The sequence below is a fragment of the Meriones unguiculatus genome, chromosome 2, assembly GCF_030254825.1.
Source record: "Meriones unguiculatus strain TT.TT164.6M chromosome 2, Bangor_MerUng_6.1, whole genome shotgun sequence".
In the NCBI taxonomy this organism is placed as follows: Eukaryota; Metazoa; Chordata; class Mammalia; order Rodentia; family Muridae; genus Meriones; species Meriones unguiculatus.
In genome coordinates, this window is record NC_083350.1 from 77,766,143 (window position 1) to 77,787,250 (window position 21,108).

The following is a 21,108-nucleotide window of genomic DNA, read 5'->3' on the forward strand; positions in this document are numbered from 1 at the left end:
AGGAAATGGAGAGGGATAACCTAAGCTGCTTTTTGGTTTCCTTTCTCAGTCTAGGATCCCTTATAGAAGAGGGATGCCACTCACCGCGGGTGGGTCTTCCCGCCTCAGTTAACTAAATCAAGATTGGGCTAAAGAGATGGCTCAGTGGGTTAGCACATGTTCTGGAGGCCTGACACCTGAGTCCAGCCTCAAATCCACATCACCGTGGAAGAACTGAAGACAGAAAGTTGTCCTCTAACCTTCACATATGCACTGTACCAGGATGTGCGCAAACACATACACCATACACGCAGAATAAAAGCAATAATTCTTTTAAAAAGATAAATCTCCTAGAGACATATTGAGAGACTCATCAGAGCACTGTCCCATGTCATCTTGACAGTCAAACATATCCACTTTTATGCTGTAACTTCCAACCCTTGAATACGTACTTTCAAGATATAAAATATATTCATCCCAACTGTCTCTAACCCTTTAAAAGTCCTTAGTCCTGGAGCTAGAGAACTGATTCAGTAGGTTAGCACACTCACTTTTCTTAAAACTGATACCTGTTTGGTTCCAATTAAAAATAATAAGATGAAAAAAATAAGATGGATAGCTCATAAGAAACAGCAAGATTAAATCCTTCCCCCAACAAATATAAATTTGGATACACATAAACAAACAAACCCTGTAGGCATGATTTATTAATTCCAGAACTCAGGAGACTAAGGGAGGAGGATAACCTTACATAGTGAACCCCAGGCTAGCCTAGACTATAATCACACTCTTTTTGAAAAAGCTAGACAAGGGAAGAGAAAGAACCCATCTTGCTCAGGATTTAGCTAAGTGTAAACTTGCCTGATATGGGCAAGTCTCTGGATTTGATCCCCAGGATTCAGGAAGAAAAGACAAGTGTAGATCTTTATCCAGTCTTTAACTGTGTAGCCACTTCTTTATCCTTGTCAGTATAGAAAGTCATCTAGCCAGGCATTGAACACACTGTAATTGCAGCACTTGAGGACATAGACATGAGGATTAGGGATTCAAGATAATCCTCTACTAGAATGACATCAAGCATGGTAGACTCAAGGCCCGTCTGAGCTCCAGAAGACCCATCTTAAAGTAAATGAAGGATCTGGGAGATGAGTTGGTGGTTAAAACTCTTACTTCACTCCAGGTTACTTGGGTTCATTTTTCAGCACCCATATCTGACAGCTCACCAACTTCAGGGGTCCTGACTACCTCTTCTGGCCTCCATGGGCACCTGGATGCACATGCCACACACACACATGCATAAGTCAAAAATAAGATTTAATTTAATTATTAAAAGCTGGTAAATTACCTATAATCCTGGCGCTCAGATGGCAGAGGCAAGGATTAGTCGCCACAGTTGAATTTGCATAGTGAATTCTAAGCTAGCAAGGGCTTCAAAGTACCACCTTGTCTCAAAAGGCTAAGAAACAAGCATAGAGATGAAGTAATTTAGATAACGAAGTGATCGATTTTTTTGTCTGTGTGTGCTGTGTTATCTCTTTTAGTGAATGGAATTCCCTCCAGAAGTCCCAGATTGGTTGCTTCTATGGACGATTCTGTAGACAGTCTGTTGCAGCGGATAGTTCAACATGATGAGCAAGAGTCTGTGGAGAAAAATACTGATGACTCAATTACAACTGTGTCTGTACCACCTTCCTCCAGTCCAGGCCATAGCTACAGCAAAGAGCGGACCCTAAGTAAATCAGACAGTCTTCTAGTGCCTGCAGTCCCAAGTGACTCTGGTAGTAATAATATTCCACTCCTTTCTGAAAAGTTGACAAGTAGATGTTCCCCTCATCATATCAAGAGAAGTGTAGTTGAAGCTATGCAGCGTCAGGCTCGGAAAATGTGCAATTATGACAAAATCTTGGCCACCAAGAAAAACCTGGATCATGTCAATAAAATTTTAAAAGCCAAAAAACTTCAAAGGCAGGCCAGGACAGGAAACAATTTTGTGAAACGCAGACCAGGTCGACCTCGGAAATGTCCCCTCCAAGCTGTTGTATCGTTGCAAGCATTCCAGGCTGGCCAGTTTGTCAACCCAGAATTGAATGAAGATGAAGAAGTAGCACTGCACCTGAGTCCAGACACAGTTACTGATGTGATCGAGGCTGTGGTTCAGAGTGTGAACCTTAATTCAGAACATAAGAAAGGGTTGAAGAGGAAAAATTGGCTGTTAGAAGAACAGGCTAGGAAAAAGCAGAAGACAGTACCAGAGGAAGAAGAACAAGAAAACAATAAAAGGTAATTTCTTTCTTAAGGTACTATGATATGAATAAGAGCAGTCTAACTTCTATATTTTATTATTTATTTTATGTGTATATGCATGCATGTTATGGCAGGTGTAGGCAATCCCAAGGACAACCTATAGGGTCTCTCCCACAATGTGGGTCCCAGGTATCAAACTCGGCTCATTGGGCTTGTCAGCAAGCATCTTTACTGATAAGCTATCTCCCTAACCCCAGCGTAAGTGTCTCCAAACTGTGATATATCTATGTAACTAGATCTTAAAACCTTCTGCTTTTTACTGTGAAAGTGGTTTGGGTGAGGTGCTCATGCACACCAGTGATTCAAGGCTAAAGGAGAACGATCTGGAATTTTAAGGTCAGTCTGAGCTATACTAACATTGATTTGTAGGCCACGTAATATAGCTAGTCCCTTTCTTAAACAAATGACCAAAAAGCATTTTTACATGTAAAAAGTAAAAGGGGCTTAATATTCAAAACACAAAATGCACCTTTAGGAAATGAATTTAAAAGTCTATTGTGACATACAACCAAAAGAAACTTTTTATTTTTTAGAGACATTGTCTTACTTTATAGCCCTGGCTGGCCTATAACTTACGTAGACCAGGCTTGCTTTGACCTCATAAAAAGGTCAACCTGCTTCTGTCTCTCAGGTATGAGTATGTGCCACCATACCCAGGTTCAATCCATCAATAAGTCCCTCCTCTCTCTCTTCATTCCTGTGTCTACCTCCCCCACTCTTGTTCTCTTACTCTCTTGCTCTGTGTGTGTTTGTGTTATTTTGTTTTCTGCTCTATAGTTTTGATATTGCTGAGACAGAATCTCATCATAGCTCCCTCTACTAAGGAGGGTTTTAGAGGGTTGCCTCCCAACCCCCTAAAAACTAACATCCTGCTTGCTATTTTGTGGCTTTGACTACTCTAAGTACTGCTTATCAATGAAATCATACAGTGTGTTTTTGTGATTTATTTCACTGACTATGGTGTCCTCCATTAGACTCTCTTAGGTCTGTTTCCTTTTCCTAGTCCTGACTTTTCCACTCACATGCTAAGTACCTACCCTTTTTCTGAGTCATTACTGTCAAGCTCCAAACATGATTTTGATACATTTCCATGAAAAGACTTTATACATTACTGCTATGAAGAATTCATATATGTGATAGGATAGCAGAAAACATTTGTTTTTTGGCAAGGAAATGAAATACGATTTCAGACATAGAAGTGAAAACATTGAGCTGGTAAGGATAGCAGTGAAAACAATAAGTCTCCTACCAGTGAGATATATTCTGTTTATGCATAACTTGTTTAACATTTGAAATAAATGCATATTAATAGGCTAAAAAGAAAATTATCATATTAATAGATAAAGGAAAATTTTGACAAAATTTAAATTGTATTCACAATTTTTAAAAAAAATTATTAACTGCCTGTTACTCAGGCTATGGGGAAATCCAGTGCTTATACATATGCGGGCACATTAATTAAAAATAAGTTATTTTTAATGAAAATAAAAACATTCTACAGCAAAGCTGGAAATGGTGAACCAACACTGTAATCCCAGCACTTTGACAGGAGTGGTTCTGAGTTCCAGGCCAGCCTGGGCTGCAGAATGAGACCTTGCGTCAAAAAACAAAACAAAACAAATCTAATAATAGGGTCTGGGGACATGGCTCGTGGTTTAACATGCTTGCCACGTAAGCATAAGAACCAAAGTTCAGATACCCAGAAATCCATGGAAATGCTGGATAGCCCACCTATAATCCCAGTCTTGAGAAGGTTAAAAAAAAAAAAAGGAATCCTCAGAGCAAGCTGGCCAGCAAGCTACCTTCATAATTTCAGAGTGTTCTGGTTTAGACTGAGAGGTAGAAAAGCAATTTTAGATGATTGCCCATATCAACCTCACAACTACACATACTCATATTCACAAAAAAATAACATTCATGTACACATACACCACACACAAATACATGAAAAATGGAAGAGGCTCTAGAGAGATGGCTTGGGAGTTATGGAAGTCAGACTTTGTTGATGTTTTGGAAAGCTTTCAGATGTCATAACTTTCCAATGTTCTCTACAGATTGAGGGAACTGTCCATCAAAATCCCAATTACATTTTACAAAAATTGGAAAATACAGCTTGGTTGGTAAAATATGCCTGTAATCTCAGACATCAAGAGGCTGAAGGAAGAGTATTGCCTTAAGTTCTAGGCTACCCTGAGTACCCTGAGCTATGTTGGGATACTATCATAGATGAATGATCCATTCTAAAATCCACATAGCTTTTTCAAAGGCTGACAGGTAGCTGAAGTAATATTGAAAGGGAAGGAAGCTGAAGTATTTATGCTTTTAAAGTTACACTGGGCAAAACTACAATATAGACAGACATGGAGAATGATGGGATAGATTGAAAAAGTTCAGAAATAAAAAAAAAAAAGAAAAAGTTCAGAAATAAGTCATTATCTAATTACTTTAACAAAGATGCTATCAGCTGAGCATGATGGATCATGCCTGTTGGTATTTGGGAGGGTGAATCAAGAGAATCTGGAGTTCAAGGCTAGCGTTGGTTACATAGACTTGAGACCTTATTTTAAAAACAAGACCCTGGGTTTAATCACTCATACTAGAGCGGAAGGGAAAGGAATGACATTGCCATTCCCTGGAGAACTGATTGCGTTGCTAATGAGAAAACTGGATATTCGTATGTAAAAAGTAATTGGACCTTTTTATCATATTTTTAAAGCTAAAAGTGGGCCAAAGCTGGGCTTAATTGAGCTGGGCTCAGTGGTGCATGCCTGTAATCCCAGCACTTGGAAAGGCAGAGGCAGGCTGATATCTGTGAGTTTGAGACCAGCCTGGTATACAAAGTGAGTCCAGGAAACGCTACGCAGAGAAACCCTGTCTTGAAAAACAAAAACAAACAAATAAAAGCAGAGCAAAGACTTAATCATAGGTTCAAAATTATATTTGGACAAAAGATTTGACATTGAATTTTCCAGTAATTCTGGAAACTAAAAATATAGATACCTGGCTTTTATCAAAATTTGTGTTCTTTAATGCACAAAGTATTTTCTGCATTTAAGAGCATGATCAAGTCAGTGAACACACATTCCAAAAATTTTTGGAATAAACTATCAGTGACTATAAAAGATTTCTAAAACTCAAAAAGAAAATAAAACACAGAGAATTGCCGAAGGAACTGCATAGATATTTTCTCAGAGGGAATATACAAAATAGATGTTCAACATGAATAATAAAATCACAAAGAGGTACTAATACTGCATGGCCATTATAGTGTATATTAAATATATTGATTAGGGATAAAAGATGGAAATGTATTGGAGAATATGGAGATACCGTAAGTGTCAAAGAAGCAGAGTAGACTAATGTTTATAATGCATTGTTTACAGCCAGACAGTGGTGGTGCACACCTTTAGTCCCAGCCCTGAGGATACAGAGGCAGGCGGATCTCTGTGAGTTCGAGCCAGCCTGGTCTACAGAGTGAGGTTCAGGACAGTGGAAATTATGCAGAGAGAAACCCTGTCTCAAAAAACCAAATGGAAAAAAAAAAAAAAAAAGCATTGTTATATTAGACAAAAGACAGAAACACCAAAGTTTTATCTGTAGATAAATGGTTAAATAAAATGGCAGTTTTACATGTAATGACATATTAGTTAGCTTTAAATAATAGTACTTCTAAAAAATTATTACTGTTGTATGTTGTACACATGGGCTTGTGCAATAACAGCATTCATATAGAAGTCATAGGGCAATTTTGTAGAGTCAGTTCTCTTTATGGAAATCAAAGTCAGGTTATCAGGCTTCCCCAGCTGGTGTTTTTACCTGCTTAGCCATCTTTCTGACCCTAGATAAATGTTTAAAAAGATGTAATGCAAGTGAAAGAAGTCAGATGATCCCTGAGCATTAGGTGTAATACTTGTGTTGTAGATGTATGCTTTATGACTGGGCTCCATAACTCTTTTATTTTGATCAGCTGTGGCTTTCTATAAGTAGTCGCTTTCTGTTGCAAAGAGAGCTTTCCTTGGTGACAGGCGAGAGCTACACTTCCATGGGTAAAGGGTAAATACTTAGAGTATCCAGTGCCAGACATGATTTCTTGTTGTGTCTCATTAGAGAGCTCTTGGTTACCATCAAGGTGACTGTGCGACTAGTGCACCCTTAGGGTTATCATGGGAGACTTGGCATTGTGGTGCACAGGCATCATACTGGAGAAGACTGTTGGTTGTGTCCCTCCTTTGGAAGAACTTGCAGATAGAAAGTATCATACATCAAAATTAACACACAAAATCTGTATGTTTCAGTGAACCTTCTATGCAGTTAGAGTAGCTGCGGAGCTTTTTTTTTTTTTTTTTTCAGGGGTGGGTGGCATGGTAACCCTGGCTGTCAGAACTCACTTTGTAGTCCAGGCTGGTCTTGAACTCAGACACCCACCTGCCTTGCCTCCCAAATGCCAGGAGTAAAAGCGTGCACCACCACTACCCAGGGGGTTTTGCACTCTCACTCTCAAATATATTTTTATGTATTTACCCACCACCACCCCAAAAAATCCCAGAATAACAAAATGTAAGAGCTAAAACTAGAAAAACTGTTAACTTTTGTATCATCTTTCATAACTGTGTGCTCATTGCCTGCCCTCAGTCCTTTTTCATCACTTTGTGTTCGCCCTTTCTTCTTCTCCTCTCAACATGGCACACTGCACTACATGCACATTTGTATACATATAAACACATGTATTACAGACGAGGGTCCACATATGAGGAAGAACATGACGCTAATGCTGTATACTCCAAAGTTGCCCAATTTTCTAAATATTTTGTAATTACATTTTTCTTTAATGCTTAATAGTGTTCCATTTTATATATGTACCAGGTTTTTATTATCCATTCATTTCTTGACAGACAACCAGGTTGGTTCTATTTCCTTGCTATATTGACTACAGCAGCAATAATCATTGAGGTGCTGCTGTCTCCATGGTAGGATATGGAGCCTTCTGGGTATGTTCTCAGGAATAAAATAACTGGGTCATATTGTAGTCCTGTTTTCTATTTTTTTATTTTTATTTTTTGAGGAATCTCCAAACTTACATCCACTATTAATTTGTACCCCACCAACAGTGATAAAGGTTTGTCTTTTCTCCACAATTGTCTTTCTCTTTGACATTTGTCAGAATTTCTTGATCATAGCCATTCTGACTAAGGCAAAGTAATATTTCACAGTTTTAAATTGCTATAGCTGGCAAAAATGTTCTTACATTCTGTGGGTTGTTTCCTCTGCTAATTGATTTGCTGTATATAAACTTTGTCTTGGGGCTAGTTCCTGTGCAATGTTTGTTCTATTCAGAAAGCTATGCCTGCCCAGTGTCTTAAAGAATGTTCCTTGCTTTCTTCTAGACCAGTAGTTTTCAACGTTCGTGCTACAACCCTTTAATACAGTTCTTCATGTTATGGTGACCTCCAACCATAAAATTATTTTTTTTTGCTACCTCATAGCTGTAATTTTACCACTGTTGTGAATCATAATGGAAATGATATACAGGATACCTCCCCCCCACCTCAAGGGATCATGAACCGCATTTTGAGAACAGCTTTTCTAGGCATTTCAGTCCTCCAGGTTTTAAATTAAGGTCTTTGATACATTTTAAGTTGTTTTGTTTGTTTGTTTGTTTTCTGTTTTTGTGCCAGATGAAAGACACCAGTCTAATTTTATTCTGTGTCAGCAGATAAGCATTTTTGGCAGCATCATTTCTAGAATATGCTGTATTTTTTCAGTGTCTTGTGTTTACTTAAGTGGGTGTAGCTTGTTTATTTTGTCTCTTGGTTCTCTCTTTTATTCCACTGGTCTACCTTTAGTTTTATGGCAGCACCAGGCTCTTTATTACTACACCTCTATAGTGTAATTTGAGGCCAGGTATCGAAATGCCTTCAAAACTGTTCTTCTCAGCAGTGTTTTGGCTATTTGTGGTCTTTTTTGGTTCCATATAAATTCTTGTATTTCTTTTCTAAACCTGTGAAATGTGATACCACAATTTTTATTAAAACTTGTAAATTAAGTAATGGTAGTATAGCCATTTTCCCAGTGTTCTGCCAATTTCAGAGCATGGAAGGTCTTTCACTATCTCATATCTTCTTTGATTTTCTTCTTCAATATCTCGAGTTTTCATTTTAGAGATCTTCGTTAGGGTTATCATTGCTGAGATGAAAAACCATGACCAAAGCAACTTGAGAAGGAAAGGGTTTATTTGACTTACACTTCCACACTGTAGTCCATCATTGAAGAAAGTAAGGAGAGGAACTCAAACAGGGTAGGATGTTTCTCTGTCTCAGATACTCAGTAACGGGATAGATTAATTTCTAGTTATCCTCAGTAAGAGTACTTCATGTATGCTGAGACTTCAGATTCAGTTCCATGTCATCATCAAAAGCATTAACGGCAGGAACTCAATCAAGACAAAACCGGGAGGCAGGAGTTGATGCAGAGGCCATGGAGGAGTGCTGCTTGCTTACTTGCTCAGCCTGCTTTCTAATAGAAAGCACCACCCACCACCCAGGGATGGCACAACCAGCAATGAACTTGGCCCTCACACATCAGTCACTAAGAAAATGCCCTCCACCCTTGGCCCCACTCAGATCTTACAGAGGCATTTTTGGTTGGTTGGGGCTTTTTTTTTTTTGGCGGGGGGGAGGGTGTTTGTTTGAGACAGGATTTCTCTGTATAGCTCTGGCTGTTAATGGAACTTAACTCTGTAGACCAAACTGACCTGAGACTTGCAGAGATCCACCTGCCTCTGCCTCCTGAGTGCTAAGATTAAATGCTCTGCCACCACTGGGATTTTCTTTTTCCTTTCTTATTCTTCTCTCACATTATATCCTGACTACAGTTAACTCTTCCCAGTCTCTTCCCTCTACCTTCCCTCTCCCTGAGGTCAACTCCATCTGTTCCCTTAGAACAAAACAAAGCAGAGCAGGGATGTGCTGAATATGGTATACATATTTATACAATTTTAGACTGGGCACAAACCCTCATATCACAACTATTATTTTTATTTTTGTTTTATTTTTTTGTTTCGTTTACAGAGTTTCTCTCTGCAGCTCCAGCTGGCCTGGACTTGCTTTTGTAGACCAGGCTGGCCTCAAACTCAGAGATCCACCTACCTCTGCCTTCCTGAGTCCTGGGAATACAGGCATGTACCACTGCCCCCAGCTTGAAGGCATCTTCTTAATTGAGGTTTCCGCCTCTCAGATGACTTTAGCTTGTGTCAGGTTGACATAAATCTATCCAGCACAAAGTCTTCTCTTACATACATTCCTAAATATTTAATTTCTTTGGAGGTGTTTGTTTGTTTAGACAGCATAGTGCTGGCTATCCTCAAACTCACTATTTAGACCAGGTTGTCCTAAAATGCACTGAGATTATCTTGCCTCTGCCTTCCAAGAGTTGTGATTAAAGATGCGTGCCTGGCTTGGAGTTCTTTGAATGAGATAATTTTCCTAATTTATATTTCTGAGAGTCCATTGTTGGCATATATTATATATGAGGCATTTAAAAAATATATATTGACTTTGTACCATGTAAAACAAGTTAGGAGTTGGTATGCAGTCTCTTTTGAAGGTTTGATAGAGCAGCAGTGACTGGTCTTGAGCTTTTCTTGGTTGAAGGGAGACTTGTGACTACAGTGTCTATAGCATTGCTCATAATGGGTTTCTTTTAAGTTACTTATCTGTATTTAACTGTTCTAGAGATGCACTTAGAAATTCTTCTGTTACTTCTCAGTTACCCAGCCTTTTAGTTTGTAAGCTTTATTTTATTTATTTATATTTTCCCTATGTAGTTGTGGCTGTCTGGGAACTCATTATATAGACCAGGTTGGCCTCAAACTCTCAAGAGATTAGCCTACATCTTTCCCAAATTCTGGGATTAAACAGATGTGTCACTACAGACCTGACCAGATTATTAATTTTCATAGTAATCTCTAATAACATTCTTTATTTCATTGGAGTCTTCATAATGACATTCTTTTATTAATTTATGTCTTCTCTCTCTCTCTCTGTCTCTCTGTCAGATTAGCTAAGGATTTGTCTGTCTCAGCTTTTTCAATGAACTGATTCTTTATTTTTAATCTCTATTTTATTAATTTCTTCTCTTTATTGTTTCTTGCTGTCTGCTGTGTTTAGGTTTTCCAGCCCCTTGAGGCATGTCATCAAATTGTTTGCTACCTCAAAAAATTAATTTTTTATTTTGTATGTATGGATGTTTTTTACCTGCATGTTTGTGCCTGGTACCCAATAGGCTAGATGGGGAAGCTGTCAGTCCCTATGGGACTAGAGTTACAAATGGTTGCTATCCATCATGTGGATGCTGGCATGTGAGCCTGAAACAGCCATTGCACTTACCTGCTAAGCCTTGTCTCAATCCCCCTTACATATTTTGAAATATAAGCATTTGCTGCTATATACTTTCTTTTTAGGACTGCTTTGGCTAAATGACAGAAGTTCTGTTAAGTTGTGTTTTATTGTAATTTGTCTCCAGGAATTTTTTAATTTCCTCTGATTTTTTTGACCCACTGTTCATTCATTAAAATGTGTTGTTTAGTCTCCAAATATTTTTGTGGTTTCTGTAGTTGCTCTTACTATTGATTTGTAGTTTTATCACTCTGTGGCCTGGTAGGACACAAGAAATTACTATTTCAATATTTTTGTATTTGTTGAGACTTGACCTGTATCCTATGATGTGGTTGGTTTTGAGGAAGTCCCATTTACTGCTGAGAAAATTGCATATTCTGGGTGGAATATTCTCTATATATCTACAGCAGTTTATCTACAGCAGTGGTTCTCAACCTGAGGGGTCACAACCCCTTTGAGGTTCACATATCAGATATCTACATTACAATTCATAACAGTAGCAAAATTGCAGTTATATAGTAGCACCAAAATAATTGGTTGGGGGTCACTACAACATGAGGAACTATATTAAAGGGTCACAGCATTGGGAAGGTTGAGAACCACTGATCTGCAGTTTGTTTATCTCTGATGTTCCTTTACTTACTTTTATTTTGGAAAACCTGTCTAATTATGAAAGGGAAGCATTGAGGTCCCAAACTGATACTGTGTCAGGATCTTTAGTGTTTGTTTTTGCTCATCTTCCTAGTGCTGGAGGTAAACAGTTTTGTTGTTATTTTACTGAGAATTAAACTCAGTTCCTCATGCTTAGATGAAACAGGCTTTATGAACTGAGCAGTGTTTCCAGCTAACCTTCTTTATTTTTTTAATGTACATATATGTTTGTGTGAATGAATGTATGCCAGGTGAGCTCATGCTTGTGTAGGACAGAAGAGTTGGATCCCCTGTAGCTGGAGTTACAGGCAGTTTTGAGGTACTCTAGCTCCTCACTCTGGCATTAGAAGTAGACCTCAACATGAGTGCCTAGGAATGGGAGGCACAAGAATGAGGAGTTTAAGGCCATTATTGGCTACATACCAAGTTCAAGGCCAAGACACTATATCAAAAACATAATATATTTTCTTCTTCCTCCTCCTCTATTCTTCACAATAACATCTTCAAACTTTTTTTCTAGCTTTATAGAAACACCACTTGACATTCCCAGTCCTCTTGAAACCCCGGCTGAACCTTCTGAACCTGAACGTACATTGCAACCTGTGCTGGCTCTCATCCCACGAGAAAAGAAGGCCCCACGTCCTCCAAAGAAGAAATACCAGAGAGCTGGGCTGTATTCTGATGTTTACAAAACTACAGAGTAAGTGGTAGTGACTGTAAACTTACATCTTCTACTCCCTATTTATCCACCCATATTTTTATATAAAAATATATTTTTATAACTATAAAAATTACATTTGTATGTGTGTGCACATGTGCATGATTATTTATATATATAATACATTATATATCTGTAGTATATATTGTACATATAACATTCCCAAGTACCTTAGCATTTGCTGGGCTATTAATGCTGTACTGTGTTATAGGGTTTTAATTATCATTCTTGATGTTTAGTCTCTCTTCTAAGTTCCATCCTGTAGTTTGGATTCTTATTGTACCTTTTGTTGTTGTTTAAAAATAAGAAAGAATGCCAGGTGTATTAGTGTATACCTGTTATCCTAGTACTCTGGAAGCAGAGGCAGGAAGACCACCACTTATTCAAGGATCATTCTTTACATAGGTAATTCCAGCTACATAGTAAGACTTTACATAGTTAATTCCAGCTACATGGTAAGACTCTTCTCAACAAAACAAAAATGGGGAAAAGGAGGAGGGGTTAAATAGCATTGTCTGTGTAAGTATAAATATGTTTTGAGTTTCATTGATTAAATCATTTTTCAAATGAATAAATTGACCTTCATTGTTTGAAGAACTGTATAGTTCCTTGATAAAACTTGATAAGTACTCATTTGTTACTTTATTGCAATGAAGTCTGGAACTGGCTGTATAGACCAGAGCAGCCACCCAGCTCTGTCTTGAGATCACAGGTGTGTACTCTGATTAGAAAGCTTTAGGCTGGCTGTGTAGTTCTCTAGGTACTTTTTTATTTTTAATTATTTATGTTTCTTTGATCTTTTTCTCCCTATTCCACCCCAATCCCTTCTAACACCCCAACACCAGGTAAGAGAGAGAAAGGGTTAGTTGGAGGGGGGCACAATTCTCTTAGCTGCTTCCTGCTTGTTAGTTGTCAGGTTTCTTGAAGCCAGTCCAGTCCTTGTTTCAGGAGATCTCCATCTTGTCTCACAACAGCAACCAGGGAGCAGCAAGGGGGAAGCAGGAGCAGTGTTGTTTCTCTGTCGCTCCACTCTCTGGACTCTAGCGTTTATTCTCTCTCCAGAGTCCTCAGATTCAGACTATCTGCAGCTGGCAAAGAGCTCCTCTAAGAGCCGGAATGAGGCAAATAGTCTGCTGCTGTGGACCATTTGATTCAGTAACACATCCCACACCTGGGACCAAAACAAAAACATGTTTATAGTTCCGTTAGTAAATTGCTTATTCTGGAAGTCCAGATCTGATATGTATTGTCTCATAAACTGGACATGGCTGGGCTTGTCTATAATCCAAGCACTACAGGAGGTTGAGAAAGGAGGAGCAGGTGTTAAAACCCACGGATTCTGAACCTAGCATAGACTTGCTCTTTCCATTCTTTTTTTTTTTTTTTTTTTTTTTAATCCAAGAAAAATTTACCTGGCTCCAGGTATATATGCATGTAAAATAAGTATATGTAAGAGAGAACACAGTGAAGCCACTAAACCGGACTACTTTGTGGGTAGAGAGTTTATTGGGGATCAAACTGCTAAGACTGTCTCTGGGGGCAGAAAACAGCAACTTGCCAGGAATGTACTCCGCTTTTGTATGATAGTCAGCAGGGTGCAAGCTGTGTTGATAACTGAGAATTTAGATGCCCTTGCCTGAGGGAGTTGGCCGTTGTGGTCGGGGAAATAAGGGAAGTAGTCCTTTTCCTGGTAAACAGAGACCTGCCTGTTGAGAATTGTGAAGGTTTGTGTTTAGATTTTTGTTTAGAATATCGTCACTAATACTGCCATTTTGGAGGCCCACTTTGGACCAAACAGTATATTAACCCAAGACATACTGATAGTAAATCATAATGAAATCCGTGTTAAAATTATGTTCAACTTCGGAGGCAAAAAGAGGTAGATCTCTGAATTCGAGGCCAGCCTGATCTACACACACACACACACACACACACACACACCCCTACCTTCAAAGGGCTGGAGAGATGGCCTAGTAGTTAGCACTTGCTGTAGTGGTTAGCACTTGCTGATCTTACAGAGAGACCTGAGTCCAGTTCCCAGCACCCAGTTTCAGGAGATACACTGCCCACTTCTGGCTTCTGCAAGCACCAGGCATACAGCTGACACCTGTGCTCATTGTGCTCATTCAAGCAAAGCACATACAGAGTAAATTTTTTTTGTTGTTTGTTTTGTTTTGTTTTGTTTTGTTTTTGTTTTATATGATCTATCTGCATGAGTGCAGGTAACCATGTGCAGGTGTGGAGGAAAGAGAACAAGTTTGAGGTGTGAATTCTGTCCTCCCACCTTAAGCTCCAGGGATTGAATTTAGGTAGTCAGGGCTGCAGACCTTCTTACCTAGATAGCCGGGGCTGCTATTAAATCAATAAAATAAAGTAGATCCCAAATTTAAGTTCTTTTTGTAAAATTGTTAGAGAATCTTAACTTCTTCTAAAAAGGACTCTCTGAATTTTAAGATTATTTATTTACTTACATGTATTTACAGGTGCTTCCAGGTACCTGCAGAGGTCAGAGGAGGTTCCCAGATCCTGTCCAGCTGCAGTTTTAGGTGCTGGGAACTAAACTCAGGACCTCTAGAGAGCAGGCAGTGCTATTAACCGCTAAGCCCTCTCTCTGACTCCAGGGGGGTTTTAGTACATTTTTAAATTACTTTTTTTTTTTACATTTTTTATTGAAAGGGGGCTGGTACACATGCATTGATGAAGACAAAGGAGAGTATTCAGAAGTTGATTCTCTTCTTCAACTGTACACTTCCCAGAGTTCCAACCCAGGTTGTCACTCTTGCTGACAAGTGCCTTTACCCATTGAGTGATCTATTTTCACTTGACCTCAAGAATAAATCTAATTGACTTTCTTTCTTATTCATTTTCTCATCACAGCCCAAAGAGCCGATTAATCCAATTAAAGAAAGAGAAGCTGGAATATACTCCAGGAGAACATGAATATGGCTTATTCCCAGCACCCATTCATGTTGGTGAGTAATAAGTCTACATAATTTATTAAAGAAATTGTATATTATGAATTTAGGGGAAGTACCTGTTTTCTTTGTTCTACTGGATTCAAGTTCTTTACCATTTATTTATAAGATAGTCCCAAGAATTCTCGATATGGAGATTTAGTTCAGTTGGTAGAATGTATTCCTAACAAGAATAAAGCCTGAATTGGATCCCCAGTACAACATGAACCAGGTAGAGAACATGCATGTGATTTTGGCATTCAAGGTGATGACAGGAGGGTCAGAAGCTCAGGGACATCCTCAGCCTGGGTTGTCTGGGACCATGTACACCAACCTTAGTTTTCATGTTTGTAAAATAGGGATTATCTAAGTAATGTGCATTATTCATTTTCTTCAAAATGAGAATCTTGAGTAAGTTCTCCTGAGGTACCTTTTGAGCTGAAATTAATCAGGCACAATCTTTAGATCTTACTTTTTATTATTTGTTTGGTAGTGGGGTTTTTTTGTTTTGTTTTGTTTTGTTTTTAAGATAAAGTCTTAGATGGGCATTCGTGGTACACACCTTTAATCCTAACACTTGGGGACAGAGGCAGGTGGATCCTTGATTTTTGAGGCCGGTCTGGTCTACAGAGTGCCAGGACAGCCAGAGCTACATAGAGAAACTCTGTCTTGGAAACAAACAAGAAATAATCTTATATAATGTAGACCAGCTTCAACTTGATACATATTACATTGAACTCTCTCCGAGTTGTGGTGATATGTGTACACACCACTCCCAACCTTACTTCTTAGAAATTAATTACTGTATCTGGCTCCAAGGAAAGGATCTGTGATCAGGGTAAGGAATGGCAGGTTCTCTTAGTTTCTTTTTCTGCTGCTGGGATAAATACCCTCAGAAAAGCAGCACGAAAGAGGAAGGATTGTTCTGGCTCGGTTCCTGTCATGGCCTCAGTCCATCAGTGCCAAGAAGTCAGGGCAGCAGGAGCTCATGCCAGCTGCCATTATGCTCCAGTCAGGAAGCACATGGAGGGGAGTGCTTGTCATTGCTCAGCTTGCTTTCTCTCATTCTGTATAGTCCAGAATCCCTTGTTTAGGAAATAGTTTCAACCACAGTTATGATTGTTCTTCCTACATTAAATTACTATGATCAAGATAATCTCCCAGGGCCTATCTCTCAGGTGATTGTTCATTCTATCAGGCTGAAAATGAGCACTAGTGTCATAACTCTGCCACTTGTCAACTTGACATCTGTACATGCCTCACTATCTCTTTTGCCCTTAGGTTCATTACCATGTTATAATGTAAAATACTGAATGTTCAACTTTAGAAGTCCACAAAGTTTTAAAATTTTGTAGCACATTAAAAATCAGTTTCTAACCAGGCATGATGACACATGCCTTTATTCCCAGCACTTGGGAAGAGACTTCATCTCAAAAAAAAAAAAATCAGTTTTCTTAGCTATGAGCTCCAATAAAGTAGAAAACAAGTTACATATACATATTTCCAACATTAACAGCACATTCCTGTTTTAAAAGAAAGGAACTCAAGGAACAAACAAACAAAGCAAAATAAAAATCTAGCAGAGCAAACAATCAATCTTACAATTCCATGTATGTCATTTGGGGTTCATAATATAATTAACTGGGCAACGAAGGATGGGTGGCACCAATCCCTCACCTCTACTACAAACAGCATGCTTAGATTCTTTTCTGGGCTGGCTCCATTCTATGCCAACTTCTCTCCAGGGTGGACATCCCATGGTCCTAGTATTGCCAATTTCCTGGAGTCTCCATTTCAATGTAGGCTTCACCTTCACAGCTTAAAGCACTGGACTTCCAGGACCTCCTTGCAAAAATGCCAACCCTACAATATATTTCCTTGTCAAAGCTGCTCTCTGAAATCACACAGAAAACTCCATGACCCCTTCAATCTTAACATCTTTCTTAACCCCAAAACCAGTAACAAAATGAGAAACACTGCTTAAGTCTTCTACCGTCTTGGCATCTAACCTGGCCCCCTTAGGCCAGCATCTGTAGTTTTTATGTGCCTGAGTGTTTTGTATCTTTGCACTGAGTGCATGTCTGGTGCCTGTGGGGCCCAGAAGGCATCAGATTTCCCTGGTACTGAAGCTACAGATGATTGTGAGCTAACATGTGGGTGCTAGGAATCGAACTAGGGTCCTCTGCCACTAAGCCATCCCTCCAATCCCTTTTTACTGGTTTTCAAAATGTGTGTGTCTTGGGAGGCAAGGTGAAGGAAGTTCATCCCACAGCATGTATATGGAGGTCAAAGGACAACTTTGTAGGGTTGGTTCTCTCCATATTTATATTAGTCCCAGGGATCAAACTCTGGTCATTTGGTTTACAGAAGCATGTTTTCCCATTTGAGCCGTCTCACCAGCCCTGGGCAGCTGCTTTGGGGAACAAGGAATCCCTTCAGCAGCTGTCTCTGTTTCATTTCAGGCTGTCTTCCTTCAAATGTGCTTGGATCTTTACAGGGTGTAGCCTTTAGACAGATGGGGTTTGCCCTCAGGACACCTGTGCTATTGTCCCAGTAGAGCACAGGAGCCTTCACTACAGTGGTGCCAACCTCTTGACCAGTTGTAGTTGCTTTCTCAACACCAGTACAATTCTCTCCTGCCTTGAAATTTGCTCCATCAAGCAAATTCAGTTTACTACTATTTAAAATTCAGCTTCCTCAGATTCTTAGATCAGATAGAATTAAGATTCCAGCCAAATTCTTGGCCAAGACCTTACATGAATGGTCCTTATTCCAATTTCTCGTAAATATTTATGTTGCAATTCATAACAACAGCAAAGTTATAGTTATAAATTAGCAATGAAGTAATTTTATGGTTGGGGGGCACCACGGCATGAGGACCTGTATTAAAGGGTCACAGCATTAGGAAGGTTGAGAACCACTGCATTTAAGGCTATAATGGTAGTAATATCTACTGTATTCAGCCCTGCAAAAACGTCCTCAGTGCCTTTTATTCCAACTTCTAGGTGGTGCTTTCAAATGAACCATATCCTCATTTACCCTAGTGCAGATCTGACCTACGGCCCTTCATTAAGGCAACCACATCTCTATTTACCTAATTTTAATTATTTATAGTTGTATGGGTATCTTTGTGGGTTTATGTGAACCCCTTGCGTAAGGTGCCAGTGGAAGCCAAGGGACATTAGATCTCTTGAAACTAGAGTTACAGGAGGTTTTGTAATACCTGATAGTGGTTCTTGGAACCAAACCTGAAGCTTCTGGAAGAACAATAAGTGTTCTTTCTTAGCTGCTGAGCCATCTCTATCCCCCAGACAAAGATGACCTGTGACCATTGTTTTTTCTTTGCTTGTTTTGAGATACTCACTATCTAGTTCTGGCTGAACTGGAACTCAGTAGGAATATTGTCTGCCTCTGCCTCCCAAGAGATTAAAGAGATAAAAGGCGAGTGCCGCAATCATTGCTAATTTAATGTACTTTGACTTACCTCTGGTCCCTGAACATCCAGGGCTTTACTAAGGCTTTCTCTCTATTCTGCTCTGACTCCATTTCAGTTGAGCCATCATCACCACTTTGCTTTCCGTCTGTATTGAGAGGAATTGTATTCCATTCTGACTGCTGTAGATTTTGCTGCCTAAGAAAAAGTTGAACACATGTTACATAGTTCAAAAGCAAGAGTGCAGTCCTTGAGCTTGAGTGATATGAACAGCATCCACTTCATTTCCCAGTTTTTAATGACTCAGTTCATACCCAGGTTGTAATGGAAAGTCTTCCATTTAGGTAATTTTAACACTTCCAGCAGTCACACAGACACATCTTTTTACTCCAGTTGTCATCATTGCATGCATTAGACAGAGAGGAATGTGAAGCCTTGCTTCAGCCCTGGAGACTTGGTCCTATCTATGAAAATGTGAGAAGGGGCCTGTGAGCAGAGTTCTGGTTTGGGGGTCAGTTTTTGAGTAGATGTGAATGGATCCTTACCTGTGAGGAAAACATTTTTTTTTTTTAAAGTTCAGAATCTTTCTGTCTCTACTTACATTTTCTAGATAAAATATGTTTTGCTGGCAAATAATAGACTCAACTCTTCTCATAAAAAACTTTGTTCTTTCTTTCTCAGAAAACAAACAAGAGTAAAGCCAGGCATAGTAGCTCATCCTTTAATCCCAGCACTCAGGAAGTAGAGGTGGACAAATTTATGTGAGTTCAAGGCCAACCTGGTCTACATAATAAGTTCCAGGACAGCCAGGACTACATAACATAGGAAGACCCCCTGTCTCCAAAAAAGAAAAGAAAAAAGAAAAAAAACTTCTTAAGACCAAGAGCTGGGCTGGGCAGTAGTGGTGTATGCCTTTAGTCCCAGCACTTGGGAGGCAGAGGTAAGCGAATCTGTGAGTTCAAGGACAGCCAGGGCTTCACACAGGGAAAAAATAAATAAATAAAGTAAGTAAGTAAGTAGTAGTTCAAGGTAGAGGAAAATGTTAATAGGATCTTAAATTCACATGTACTTCCCTACCCCACCCCTGCTTGTGTAGCCCTGGCTGTCCTGGAACTCATTTTGTAAACCAGACTGGCCTCAGAACTCAAGGATTATCAGCCTGCCTGTGCCTCTGCCTCTGCCTCTGCTTCTTGACTGTTGGGACTAAAGTGGATACACTTTTCTTTTAAGACCTTTTATTTTATTTTTAATTATGTGTGTTTGAGTCTGAATTTAAGTATGTTCAACCATAAAAGGCTATCAGATCCTGTGGAACTGGAGTTCCAGGCCATTGTGAGCCGCCCTGTGTAGATGCTGAGAGCCAAACTCAGCAGCTCTTGAAAGCAGTACGCAGACTTAGCCACTTAGTCATCTCCCCAGCCCCACTGCTTGGTCTCTCTTGTTCCCTCTTCCCCCATTCAGACTACTCATGTATGTCTGTATTTGTGTCTACATATATATGTGTGTGTTTCTGAGTCTGTTGTTGTAAATAAGATTGGTGTTGGGCTATATAATGTTATTTTTAGCCCTATAATTGTTGCAGTGGTGTTATCTAACCTGCTGTCACAATCAATAAAACACAGGCACTTGTTAGATTTTAAAATTGCCTTATTTACCTTGGGCTGGGCAGATACTTAACTTACACTGTCTCAATAACCTCACCATCCATCTCCCAGCCCCCATCCGATGCAATCTGCCTTAACCATTCCTATCTGGGCTATCTTTCATCTATAATCTTATATTTTTCATCTTGGTGTTTTCTCCTTCTGCGCCATTCCTCAGAGTCCTTCCTCCCAGCCCACAAGGTTTTTCTCCTTGCTAACCCATCGTTGTGTCTTCCTTCCTCCTTTCTTCTGTTCTTCTGATTCTCTTGAACCCATAGCCAGGAAACCTTAGCCATTCCTGCCCCACTCTACCCTGCCCAGGTTTTAGGCCTTTAATCAATCAATCAGATATAATGTCTTAGGCAGGTTTACACAAAACAAGGATGGGTTTATCCAGGCAGTCACCAGATCTTGAGGGCCGGTAATTAGCATCAAAATAGAAGCATCAGAACAACCCCCAATTCGAGTCCTAACATGCACATGCCCCCATTGTGTATGAAGGTGTCCCAGGAGCCAGACATGCTGGTCTACGCCTTTAATCCCAGCACTAGGGAAGCAGAGGCAGATGGATGGATCTCTCTGAGTGTCAGGACAGTCAGGGCTATGAAGAAAGACCCTATCTTTAAAAAAAAATTTAAAGTCAGACGCAGTCCTTCAGGAGCTGGTTCTTCCACCGTGGATCCTGGGAACCAAATTCAAGTTGTTTTACCTGCTGAGCTATCATATGGGTGACATGTATTTTTCAGTTATGTAAATTCAAGGATGTCCCTTTTCATTTTTTTTATTATTATTGTTATTTAGTTTTGTGCATGGGAATATGTGTTCAACAGTGCTGTATGGAAGCAAGAAAACAATTTGTAGGAGTCCATTCTCTTTTCTCCAGCATGTGAGTTCCAGGGATTGAATTCAGGTAGTCAGGCTTGACAGCAGACACCTTGATCCATGAGCCAACCTGGGCTTCTGTACCTTTCCCTCTTTAATAGCTTTAGATTTTGTTGTTATTGTCTGTATGACTGTTTTATATGCATGGATG

At 39.5% G+C, this 21,108-nt stretch overlaps 1 protein-coding gene across 4 annotated transcripts in view; it reads left to right on the forward strand.

The window, feature by feature from the left end:
- The window catches only part of Ash1l (ASH1 like histone lysine methyltransferase), a 118,408-nt gene that overhangs the window by 57,660 nt on the left and 39,640 nt on the right, over nt 1-21,108 (forward strand). For all 4 annotated transcript variants that reach the window (XM_021637698.2, XM_060377728.1, XM_021637697.2 and 1 more), the window contains 3 exons: nt 1,521-2,259; nt 11,848-12,027; nt 14,923-15,017. In XM_021637698.2, coding sequence (XP_021493373.2) covers nt 1,521-2,259; nt 11,848-12,027; nt 14,923-15,017 — 1,014 coding nt within the window. The remainder of the gene's footprint in view (nt 1-1,520; nt 2,260-11,847; nt 12,028-14,922; nt 15,018-21,108) is intronic.